This window comes from Mercenaria mercenaria, chromosome 5 (assembly GCF_021730395.1).
Source record: "Mercenaria mercenaria strain notata chromosome 5, MADL_Memer_1, whole genome shotgun sequence".
Classification (NCBI taxonomy): Eukaryota; Metazoa; Mollusca; class Bivalvia; order Venerida; family Veneridae; genus Mercenaria; species Mercenaria mercenaria.
In genome coordinates, this window is record NC_069365.1 from 67,620,721 (window position 1) to 67,634,226 (window position 13,506).

Genomic DNA, 13,506 nt, shown 5'->3' on the forward strand with positions numbered 1-13,506 from the left:
TATATCTATCATAGATGCATCACATTTTTCACCAAGAATAATACACTGTGGACATAACGGCGTCATTCAGTGAGCGAATAGACGAATTTGTTAGATAAACAAGAATCTGTTTAACATAAGGCCAATATTAACGCATTGTGTCTTGTTAGTAACAGTCAGACAGGGTTAGCTAACTTCAAGATGTTGCTCTTATTTTTACTGAGATACAGCCAAAGAGTGTTTACATTGACTCTGCTAGAGCTGCATATCTGGAAAGGCAAGAGATGGTGTTTGTGAATTAGAGGTGGAGAGCAAATTATTCTGAGTCAGTTATCACAAGGAACAAACTTTTCGTCCTGATGACCTTCTAAATGAAAAGAGTGCTATATAAATGTGGTATAATAATAAATACAAAGTTGGTATCTTATTCCGTTAGTAGTAACATAGTTAAAAACAAATGGCAATTTGCCCAAATGCATTTAAGCAGGGTATATTTTTTCTGGGCTGTTTGTGTATTTTAACGAATGTTCCCGTTTATTTTTATTGTCCACAAGATTATCAAATGAGTGTAATTTAAGTAATGTATGTACTTATCAGGACGAATAAAATTAAATTGTAGGTCGACTCTTAGACATAAAATTTTATAGGTCACCTATGATTTTCATATATTTCGTTAAGACTACGCTGAAAATAAAGCAATAGCATCATCAACAACGATCGTAAGAATTTGATGGCCTTAGCATTAGCAAGTTATTAAGGTATTGGACCCGTAATAGAGTACCTCCTTTTTGAAGAGTATTCAACTCCTACCATAAACCTACTTTGACTGCAATTTTCAGGGGTGACGTAGGTTCAAAGTTCACGGGGACCAAAGTTTTTTTTCATATGTTCCTTTTTTCTAGTAAGTTATTACTTCTTTCAAGACTTATTATGGATGTATTGTACAAAAGTGGAAAATTATCATTTTATAAGCGATTTCTTGCTGTTCAAAGTGAATTTACCTCTGAATCAGGAGGGGTAGAGTTAGACATTAAAAATAAATGCAGTAAAAGTTCTCTATTTTGCCTTCATTCTTTAGATTACATATTGTGAAAGAAATGCATGTAGGTTTTACTTCTGCCCCAAGGTTATTTTTAAATGAAGTGAGCAAAATCCAAAACAGACCCACAGGATTAGACCTTAATTTTTCAATGTTGGAATTTAGAATTCTGTCTCATTAAATCTGTTTATTAGGGACACCTTAGAAAAAATGATATTTACAGTTTTATTTTATGTTTTATAATTGTTTAACAGTAGTTTGTTGTTTCTTTTATCAAAATTAATGCTGTAATGAATTCTCTGCAAACGTTTTAGATAGTGGCCATCACATTGAAATTTGTCTCTACTTGAGTTTGAGGAAATTCCATAAATTATACAAAATTTACAAAAAACGGCACGGTAAAAGTTGTTTAAAATTTGCAACACGATGTGAAACATGGTCAACTTTAAGAATATACCAAGCAAATGCTACTTTTTAAACATTACTATTAGGGGTCCAATACCTTAATCAACAAACATGTTCTGTTCCAAGTCAATACTGAGCTGGACGATAGATCCACTGTGACAAATTCCTTCTATGACAACTTTCAAACCTTGTGAAATGCGTAACTGAAATGACCACTAAAGTTCGTCAGCCTGTAATGAATGCCTAGCTGTAGTCAAGATAACTTGACGTTATTTTAACGTTTTATATTAATCAAGAAGTAGCATTCACCCACTCAATGTACACATGAGGCTGATTTGTTACCTATTTTACGTTTTGTTTGAAACGTTTAAATGACATATGTTTCCTATGACTATTTTGCAAACCTCAAAACATTTTAAAACACATATGATGAAGAAATAAAATCTGTATAGGATATCGTGACTGCGGGCATTCCAAACAATCTGTTTAAGCAAGATTCTGCGCTGTAACAGTTTTTGTTTGGAACAAAAATTCCAATCAGTTTTCAGTTCAATATTCATTTTGTACAATGATAAAATATATGGTGTTTTTATAAACAAATTAAATTCAATCTTTCACTTATAACGTTGAGTTTATCTGCATGTTAAGTTTTTTGAGTGAAATTCTTGCCAAGTAAGTCTGATGGCAAATTAGAAAATTCAATGTATCAAAAGCGAGACAAGGTACGGATATTACTTGACAAGAAACAAAAGCAGTCGCGTCCACTCAGAACTTTTGTTAGAAAAGCAATTAAACTGTCAAACAATCTCTTAACCATATGTATTTTTCAACTTTCTTTTGTTTTGAAAAAAAATCAACTTTTGTTGACTAAGCACCAAAGTGCCCAAGCATACGTTTAGAAAACATCGTTGTTTACTTTTAAAAAATAAGTTCAACATGTCAAACTGGCATATGAGTTCCCCATAACTAAACGACGTGCCGCACGTAAAACCCGGAAGCTTTGCTAAAGGATGAAGGTCACACTTAGTGTCGTTTTTCTTGTACGGACTGTCGCATTTTTTTAATTGATGGATAAAGCACGATCTATGCCCCTAGCACCAAGGTTAGTGTGATAGCTTAGATGTCAATACTTTTAGGTCAAAGATGACTTCTTTAACATTTTTTTTTTGACATTTACAATCAATTACGTCTACAGTTTTACAAGAACATATATCTTATGTTAAATCTACTGTAATACCAAATGTTAAAAACACAATTTTAAAGTTATACGGGATTTACAATTCGTTTTTATAACTAGAATTACTTCCTTTTAAAAGCTATTAATTTTAAGAGCTGATTTGGAAGTCGAATCAAGTTTCAAGACCTTGAGCGGACAAAATCTCTTTATATATAAAGTAGCACTTTTTAATATATATTTCACAATGCAAAGTGTGGCATATCAACCGAAATTGTGGCACACAGGCTTAGCAAATGTTATATGTTTATGACGATAACTTAAGCATGTGAGTCACAGGTGACCGAGGTCGCATCAAGTTTCAAGACCTTGGGTAGGCAAAATCTCTTCGTACTTAAAGTGGTACTTGTAACATCTAACTCACAATGCAGAATGAAGCCTATCAAGTGAAAGAGTGGCACATTGGCTTGACAACGGTACAGTGCTGATAAAGCTTCTGTGTTATGTTCAAATTTTGGAGCTTTTAACCCCACTTTCCCAGTTTCTAATCCTTGTACCGTATGTCAGAATATTTGTAATATCTGAGAGGCAGCGAATTCACCATGTACTCTCTCCACTGACGAAGAGTCAAGCAAAACAGAAAACTACAAGCTCTAATAAATCTGTACGATATAGACAACGAGGTAATTGGCGAACTTTTACTATCAAAATGTCAGCCCTCTGCAACTGCTGATAACAATAAATACAGACATATGTTTCAGTTTCATATACGCAAAAGCAATGGAAATGATTCTTGATAATATCTGTTCAAAGTTTGAAATAATCAATGCCAGCTCATGATATTTATCTGATTTTAAAGCAGACGGTTTCTATGTTATCTGGTGAACACTGACATTCTCAGCGAACTAGTTTTACGACATTTCACTTGCCAACTTCCTTTCAAAACTCTGTAACTGATACTAAATATACTATTTAGATACTACCCGGAATATAAACCACTTAAAAACAAAAATAACGTAAGTGAGTACACTGTAAATTCATTTTATTTCGTGGGCAAATAATTTCGTGGTTATATTTCGTTGGTATTTGTTGATTTCAACTTCTGAAGATAAATAAATAAGAACTGTGCGTGTTCGTTGGGATTTAATTTCGTGTATAAATGATTACATGATTTCTATGAAAATCATTTCTCTTGAATATCAATGATTTCATAGTATATGTTTAGAAGTTTAAAGACGTTTTCCGATTTATAAAAGAGCACTGACAAGGTAGGAAAATGGATATAAGGTTCTATTGTACTAATATTATCAGAATTTAACAAAAACAATTGCTAAATGATAAATTCATTGTACAAATTTAAGGTAATAATATATAGATAGCATCAGTGTGTTGTATGCGATTTGCTTTTGTCTGCTTTCATACGACTAAAGTTTCCACTTTCTAGTTTTATTAAAGAATATCTAAAGATTACTAAATGGGCATTATAGCTACAACCTTTCAAAACAAAATCATTTTTTACAAGTCGGGTCTTTGTATAACAACATTTCCCGCCTGCATTATATTCCCGCCATCGACATTTCACCCAAATGTTATGGCACAAAAAGTAACATATTACAGAAATGTTACTACTTTTTGAATTAGGATTGTCACATGATATAGAAATTTACACGTTTTCTTTCTAGTCGGTAACTATTTGAACACTGACCAACTTGACTTGACCCGCGCCGATGCTTCTCTCGAAAAGTCATAAGTCTATAGATATTGCGAAACAGGGAATCAATGTAGCGATGGACAATATCGGATGTTAAAAGTGATTATTTACATGTTACTGGAGAAATCAACAATTTTAGAGGGTCTTGTTCCAGCCCATCTTCTATCGGTTGACCAGTAAATGGCCCTCTTAGCATTGTCACTGCTTCAGACAACAAGAATAAAAGCTCTTTAAAATTCAGGTCCAATCTCTTTATTCAGCATTTAAATACTGGAGAAGGAAGCCACAGTTTCATAGATACACAAAAGTAAGATATTCCGTCTTTCAGCTTTATTATTCGTCTAGCTTTGATCTGTGTATTATACATGTATTAGTTTTCTTTAAATGATGATTAGTTTATACTTTTTTTAGTTTCATTTATATATAAGCTCAATGTATAAATAAAAAAGCAAGTGTGCAATTAATTTTTCAATGCACGCAGCATGTGCAAAATATACGAATTACAAAAATAGTGAAACAAAAGGTAAACCTGTTTAGTACAATTAAAGTAGCTCTATTGTCAGACCCTGCCTCGAGAATTATAAATATTTTTTTAAAGCTTTATGTAGCCTTGATTCAGGTTGATTTATTTTTAAGTCCATTGTTTTTAAAGCATTGCATACGTGAATATTCTAAAATGGCGGTTCGGAAAGTGTTAAATACGGTACTTTATGACATTTTAGAACCATCATCACAAACCGTAAAAGTAGAAGGTTTTAAATGTTGCAATTTTAGCACTACAACTATTTACAGTTTCTTTAATAAGATATATCCGATGATTCTTCGGAAGCATAGAATGTTACCAAGCAAAACAGACAGCAGACTCGGTTTGACTGAGTCTGATCAGGAGAGGTAACCGGAAGTGCAACAACACTGACGTCCCCTAGCAACGGCTAAAGTGGAATTCTATACCATAGATATTGAATGGACACCGTGGTCCCAAATGACCTGTAATATAACAACACTTAAGCCATAAAACAAATGTGTACACATTTTGCACACACGCACGCACGCACGCACACACACACACACACACACACACACACTTGTATTCAAAAATATCTTCTGTATATCAAAATTGCCATCGCAATTTTCAGTCTCAAGTAAGCTTCACCTTGATAGGGGTCATAAACAAACCAGAAACAATCAAGCTATGAAGTTTTAGGGCAATGAGCAGAATCAATCTCCATTTAGAACTCTTTAGTCTCTTGTGCGAATGAGACCTTGTTTCTAACCTCCTGGTTTCAACAGGAGTCAATATTGACCACAGTCAATTATGTTTTCAAATATGATGGCCACAAGCAGCAATTATAATAAGAGTAATTCAGCTTAATAAGAGTAATTCAGCTATTAAGGTGAGGGCATAAATATGATACTATAACTAACTACAATATTGTACACTTTGTTCAATTTCTTCTGAATTGTTCTTGTCTTGTCACCAAATTTAGACAATATGCTTTAAAAGCATGTTTGATTTTCACTCAAACACTACGTTTTGTTCAGAGCCACAGTTACTTCTTTGTCCATCCTACGTAGTAGCAGAGAGAAACACCTAAAATTTAGTAAGTAGAGTGACACCTTAGCAACTTTCGTTTTCTGACCCATGGCGTCCGCCTGAAAGATAAAAAAGTGCTAATTTTTATTTTACAAATAGATAACATAAGAGGGCAGTTACGCGCAAAATATGTATCATCTTCTGAAGACCGTTTTTTGAAAGTGTCTCGATATAACAACTATTCTGGTCTCTTTTAATCAATGAGTAAAATGTCAGAAACAAAATTTATGAAAAGATTCCTAGTAATCAGTTTAATAATACACTGACAGTTTCACGGGATTGCTTCGATCAACCTAAGATTTTACATTGTAACAATGCAATAATACTGTTTTATCAAATAACAAGAATCAAAATAAGCAGTCAGAAACTTTGATACATTTTTCACAATATTTACAAATTCTAATACAATGTCTGGAAAAGTACATTTTTGTCTATTCAGGTGTGTTATAAAACATTCAAATTATTTTTAAGTTTCTACAAGTACGAACCATAAAATATTTTCTTAGATTATTTTGCGAATTTTTTTTCCCTGAAAGAGATTTAACAGTAATATGTCTTTACTTTTTTTGTCACAAAATTATTGATTTTCTTCGGATTTAAGTTCCAAAAAAATCATTTTGATGTTTTACATATCTTTACACGTCAAAGATTGTATATGTCAGATATTTTACAAAGCAGTCCAGAAAAAAGTAATAACTATTTGAAATCAGTGACTCGGTTTGATTGAGTCTGTTCATGAGCAGTAATGGAAAATGCAACACTGCCCACGCCCCTCCAGAAGCCGTATATCTTCTACTTTTACATGACCAAAGTTATAATGTTCAATAATTAACCCTTCACATATACAAAATAAGCAGGGGATTGAAAATACGCATGCATTTGTCTCATTTTACAATCGAAACAACTCCAACTGCTGATGTGGGTTTTAATTGTAGTTCTTTACATGAAGAAATCTGCTTAAACTATCTTCTATTTTAAGTAACTGCTTGAAATCTGTTTCTTGCACATAATTGTTACATCCGTGTCTGATTCTATAGTTGCATTAACCTTCCTTCTTGTCTTACCTTTTCTTTTCACTGACATACCAGCCTGTGATTTGCGTCTCTGTTCTGCCTTTTCAGCATTCACTCTCCACGTTTCAAGGTCATGTTCACTCGTCTTAACTTTCTCACAGAAATCCTTAAATGATTCTATAAACTCGTCTACTTTGAAAGACTTTTCATTTTCGCAATAGTAAACTGCAAGCTCATTGCATAGTTCTTTCACTTGCTCTATTGCTTTTTCTGTATTAGTAATATCGTTTTCTGCTTCCTGAAAAAAAGACGGAAGATTTTAAGTGTCTTAACATTTGTAAAGTGGGGTATATTAGAGTGTAGTTATTGAATGGTATACATTATTAGGAGTGATCATAACATAATGCAATTACAATATTTATCTGTGTTATTTCACAAAGTTCTGTCTATCCGTTGAACAATACTTGGCTTTCTGTTTGGACATTTCTAGAAAATTTCATCTGTAAGAGATTTGTTTTGAGCCTATTACCCAAGATATGAAAACCAAAAGTTATATATTTTGGCGGAAAATTTGCTATGAAGTTCACTTTCCACCGGTGTTTCTGTTAGCAATTAGTAATTAGTTCTAGACCTATTATATGCAAGCGCTTATTTAACTTGAAAAGGAACGTCGGCTTAACTGCTCTATAAATGTTCTTAGTGGGACAAAGTTAAACTGGGGTAGATACAGAGGTACACTGGCGAAAAGGGTGTTGCAAATTTACTACACTTTTTTAGTAGTTCTTGTATAGGCCATATTAGTTTATTTTAATGTAACCCACTTGCTTAGCTTAGAAAGTAGAACATCACGAGGTTGCGACTTCGTTCTTCAGGATCGCTGTATGTTTTCCTTATTATTATGACACATTACAGGGTCCTCCACATTCGATTCATACGGAGTTGAAAGTTACTTTCATGATGGGTTTAACGTCACATCGACACATTTATAGGTCATTCTTTTGATGGTAAATTAAGATCCCAGCCACCCAACGGGGCATGATTTCATCACAGACTGGAACAATCGACACTCCGTAATCCACCTCGATGAAACAAATGCTTAACTATTTACCTTAAGCGAGGTTTAAAACCCAAATGTGTGGGGGGGGGGGGGGGGGGGGGGGGGGGTAGTAAATGATTCGAAGTCAACCATGTTTTCCCATTGTTAGTTTAGTTGCGAAGACAAAGTCAAACCTAGTGCAGAATTATATTATGGATTGCATATTCAAAATTTCTACAACGTTAAGTGAAAAACAATGAAACAGAAATAAAGCGGTCGCGAAAAAGTTTATGCACTGTCACACTTTGTTTGCATTTTGAAGTTTTAAACGTAACAAAACAAATCATTGAATTATTCCAGGATTTCGCTACAATAATAAGCGCAATCATTAAATATTTCCCCACATAAAATATTAGAGGGTAAAATTCACAGCTGTAATGCGATTCCTATCTAATAAGGATATATCAAACTTTGTTGGGTTTCACATAACACCGTCACAATTATAGGACATTTGGCTACATTCCAGCTTTTGATAGTGGAGAAGACCCTAGTTGCCCCTCCAGGTATTTAGGCATGGGCTTATGTAGAACTACGGGCCTTCTAGATAGCTGAATTATTCACCCTAAATAAGAACCAATAGCGGTGAGGAGCATGTGATGCGGAGTCAACGATTTTAATCGCCAGGCCTTGAAGTACCATACATACCTTAATAAATCCCGAAAATTGCGTCTTAACTTCCTCATTTGCATCTTCCAATTGCCCCTTCAGGCGATTTACATCGTTATGAAAGCTTGTAAAGTCCCTTATGTTTTCATCTAAGCTGAATACACAAGAAAAATTTGTATTATATTCAGAAAATTATTGCATAGGTAAATTTGATCATCTTAAATATCATAATTACTATTTTGTGTATTTCTATACAATGCATTGATATTTCTATTCTATATTTTTCTTAGGGTTTCCACATGAAAGAAGTTTGACGCAGTGGATTAAGTTTCTTTTAGTTAGATATTACGTTTTTATGTGTCATTTTACCTGTGTGTGTACATATATGTCTATATTTGGTATACTTAATTTGAGTAACTTTGCATGAAACACCCTCACGTTTTTAAGAAATATATCTTCTGCAAATAGGACTTGTGCACTTTATAGTTTTTATGATTCATGATATGCATCTTCCGACGTTTGTCAGAATTAACAAGAAAAAGGTGATAATTTTTACATAGCGTTGTACCTAGACAATCGTACGTAGGGTTTCCATGATGCAATCCTTCTCCGTAAGTTAAGGGAAACCCATGAGAATAGTAAGATATAGTCTTTGATATAAACGAACTTCAATTTGATATCTGAATCAAGAACTTTAAATAGTGCTTACTGTACTGTATATTGTAGAATTTCAAGAAACAGACAAAATATTCAAACCTTGATGTTTTTTGCAGTGGTTCTAGAAGATCCTCAACGAATTTTAGAGAATTTGTATTTTTCTGCTGAGCCTCTTCTACAAGGAAATGCAGCAAAGTCATCTTCGCTGTATTTGACTTTGTCATCATAAGGTTATTGAGAGAATCTATACGAAACCCGATAGCTTCTCCAATTCTGCTTCCCTTTAAATTAATAAAACATCTTAAAATAGATAATGATATTTGAAGTTTTAGCCCGTCATTGCCTGGCTTTAATGTTATTCTGCGATATCTTACCATATTGGCAGTTATGCTAGTCAGCCTAAAATATTTGCCATGAATACCTTTTTTAGCGATATATACGTTATCAGGCAAAGTATAGAGAATGCATTAAGTAGCAGGCACCGTCCACGTCAGAAAAGCATACAATCAACAAGAAATAAAGTACTCTTTGTCAGATCAAAATAAGCACAAACAATTTCTCACTTCAATATATCCTTCTAGTTAACAGGTAATATAATAGGTAAGTCGCTTGTGACATTGTGGTATAACAGTTGAAGGATTTTAAATATTTAAATACAAATACCTTGTTTATGAAGTTCCCTACATGAAGCACAAATCTAAGAAACATTTTGAACGATTCGTTTTCCATAAAACTTCTGCAAACTGACGTTAAAACTTGGATATCTGGACGTATTGTACTAATCTGAGACCTGAAAACTGCTATAAGCAACATCATTTCAATTCTTAGCTTGAAGTCTGGTAATTGTATCAGCTGGTAATAGAATTTTTCAGCTTGTCCAAGCCTGTTGAATTCGCCTTCGTACCCTTGAATCTTCTCAATCTAGTGAGAAATGAAATGTCAATCTAAATCAAGTTCAATTTCAAATATTACAAGATAATACTTTTTCGCATATTCATGGCGTTCGTTGAAATCTACTTTTTCTCATATTTTGATTCTCTCAAATTCTTACAGACTGATCAAATTATTTCGATAGGTTTAACCCATCAAACAGTACGACAGGCGACACTCCCAATATATATGGTGCAGGAAAAGCTAAGGTACAAGCATCATTACAGACACGGGAGGACATATGTGAAACATCATCCCACCCAACCTCTTTTCCCATCTTTCTTTATCCTAACAGTGCTTTTTCCTTCAATAAAACATTTGTTGTTGTTTTGTATTCAAATGTGAAGGAATTATATCACGATGGCGCAGCCCAAGTGATATCATATTATGTATCTGGAAAACAAAGGAAAAACACTTGAGATATATCATTTTAAACCTAACACGGAATTAAGGATTATTATCTACATCCATAACGACATCAACCAAATCTTTTGTTTGGTTATCTTTTCCAGCAAGCCGCTGTTACGTTTGACGTAATAATGGTGACGTACAAACAGATTTTTTGTTGGATTGTTGGATTTAACGTCGCACTGACACATGATAGGTCATATGGCAACTTTCCAACTTTAATGGTGGAGTAACACACCAGGTGCCCCTCCGTGCATTTTTGTATCACGAGCGGGCTCCTGGGTAGAACCACCGACCTTCTGTAAGCCAGCTGGATGGCTTCCTCACATGAAGAATTCAACGCCCCAAGTGAGGCTCGAACTCACATCGATAAGGGGCAAGTGATTTGAAGTCAGCGACTTTAACCACTCGGCCACGGAGGCTCCCTAACAGATTTTTATTGCAAAATAACACACTGTGTCTTTAAGAGGAAAATAAATCTGGCCGCGTTAGAATTAAGAAATAATATATCAAAAACTGAGATTTGTTGTTGAATCAAATGAGTCCAGTTGGGAAGGAATTATACAAGGAGGTGTAATAATACCTATCTGAATGACCAACAATAATTCTATGCAAGAGCAAATCACTGTTTGAGATAAATTATATAGATTCTAACATGATATCAAGGATTATTATTTACACCTTTGAAGATACTTACCAACTACTTGTCTGTTTAATTTGTTTATTTCATTTCTTTTCCAACGCGCCGCTATGAGGCTTGACGCTACTGCGTAATTATTCTGACGTATTAACATTGATCTTAATCAACAAAAAGTTACTGAATAGTAATTCCTAACTAAATAAAATATCTTTTTGATGATATATCAGAGAAAATATTGGCATAGAAAATTCTAAAGAAAATGAAGACGCTTTCATAAAATATTACTTTTTAGTGAAAGTGTTCCAATTTTTCTGAATTAAAATCATTGTACTTTAACTTAGTATATACATGACCATAAGAAAACAATATGTTGACAGGAAACCGAAACCATCGATAAACAAAATATTTATTTCAAAATTCCATATCATAAATATATCATTACAGGATTGTCAACAAAATATACAAACGTGTTAAGTATACAAAAATATACCTCCTCTTGTTGCGGTAAAAGCTCCATCAGCCCCTTTAGTTTCTCTACACCAAGTTCTTTACAATCGCCTTCTTTTATTTGCTTTATTATTACATCGTTTGTTTTTTTGAATTGTTTCAGGAATATGTTCAATTTCATGCTCTTCTTCTCGCCCAGCAGTGTCACCTGGAGACGCAAATGATAACATATCGTAGCACAATTTCCCTCTAAAGAATATAATCTTCTCAGACTTTATATTAAATGTAGTCATCAAAATTCAAAACACAGTTATTTCTGATAGGAATAATACACTGAAATTTCATAGTCAAACAGACCTAAAACATTGATAAACATAACTTATACATAGCTACGATCATATCTTAGTAAAAAAAGTTTACCTCCACATTGGAAGCGTTTTTATTTTGGGATTTCGCTACATCTTTTTGAGAGAACATCTCTTCTACCTTTTTGTAATCTATGTCAATAGAATCTTTCATATTCAGAATCTCGTTCCAAATGCTTTCCTCTGAAATGTTATTGTTATATATTGTATACGTTCTATTAGCAATCCTATTAAAATAAAATATCCAGTTGGTTATGTAGGCATAATATCAATATAAATGCACCTTAACTAATCATAAGTGTCCTTATTACAAAACCTGTTCTGTTGTGACACTTTGATACAAGCAAAATTGAATTATCTTCACTATGAAATATCCTAATTGTTTTTGCTATACAGAAAGTTATGATATTGTGTCTAAAACCTTTTTCATTTTACCACAATGATATAATTGCAAGGAAAGTAAACTAATAAATATTTGTGCTTGTAAGTACTTGCCTATGGCAAGAGTTATCATTTTTTGCGGATCACAGCTTTACAATAAATATCAAAACTTCAGTTATTGATGTTAACCAAACATTCATTAATTTCACATTTATAAAATCATTTATTTGTTATTTGAAGGACTTAAAAATCAATTTCTAGACTTTATCTATGAACATTCTAATGTCTATCTCTAATATATAATTTGAAATACAATCATTTAAATTCAATTATAGTATAAGATTATTTTCGTGTTGCAAGATTGTTTTTATCTTCTAATCGTGATAGTTCAAATATATAAAAAGGAACAGATTCATGCCGAAGCTTCGATGTAAGAGGTGTTTGATTTTCCACGTGGCTACAAGGTGCTTACTCGCCAGAAAGAGATATAATCACATTCCAACGAGTTAGTTATCAGGCAGCTATAAGATAATATGTCGTTCCCATGAGATATCTCCTTCCCACGAGTATCTCGTAGCCACAAGATTAATTTCCTTGTCCCAAATTAGTTATCCTTGGCCACGATATACACATTCTCTTTCCATGAATATTTCATCTTTGTACCTCTTTGTCACAAGATAACACGCACGCATGTCATTCGAGACACTTGGACCCGACTTTAATATCTTAGACATTGAGATGAAAAAATATGCATTTTGTCACTTCGCAGCTTCTATTTATTTATGAATATTTGGTTATCTGTATTAACTAATTTCAGTGTCAATTTCATTTACAACAGAAGGTATTTATTACATGATTTTATGTACAAAAGAATTCATATAAACTGAAAATTACTCTTAAATGCATATGCAGGGATCTTGCTCCACGTCATGGTTCTCATTTTCTTATTAGGTGTTGGTGTGTCGATCGGTTTTGGTGCTGGTTCAGAATTCTGCGGAAGAGATATTCCAAATGAAGGAGCACTGGGTGGAAGAGGTGCTCCTGTGATGAAGACTTCCATG

General features: G+C 33.5%; 1 protein-coding gene across 1 annotated transcript; it reads right to left on the minus strand.

Annotated features, from left to right (window-relative positions):
• Positions 1 to 3,804: 3,804 nt before the first annotated feature.
• On the minus strand, positions 3,805 to 13,505 carry LOC123558488 (inverted formin-2-like). Its single transcript, XM_053544661.1, has 8 exons — positions 13,340 to 13,505; positions 12,120 to 12,247; positions 11,743 to 11,907; positions 9,938 to 10,195; positions 9,374 to 9,555; positions 8,657 to 8,771; positions 6,967 to 7,213; positions 3,805 to 5,961 (listed from the first exon to the last, which is right to left on the minus strand). The coding sequence occupies exons 1-8, from the start codon at positions 13,503 to 13,505 to the stop codon at positions 5,927 to 5,929; spliced, it is 1,296 nt and encodes a 431-aa protein (XP_053400636.1). The 3' UTR covers positions 3,805 to 5,926.
• Position 13,506: the final 1 nt, after the last annotated feature.

Excerpts from the sequence above, each read along its gene's own strand:
- LOC123558488 (XM_053544661.1), bottom strand. The coding sequence starts at position 13,505 with ATGGAAGTCTTCATCACAGGAGCACCTCTTCCACCCAGTGCTCCTTCA. Across the intron at positions 11,908-12,119 it reads AAAACGCTTCCAATGTGGAG|GTGACACTGCTGGGCGAGAA; the intron begins GTAAACTTTTTT and ends TTGCGTCTCCAG. Across the intron at positions 10,196-11,742 it reads TTTTACCGCAACAAGAGGAG|ATTGAGAAGATTCAAGGGTA; the intron begins GTATATTTTTGT and ends ATTTCTCACTAG.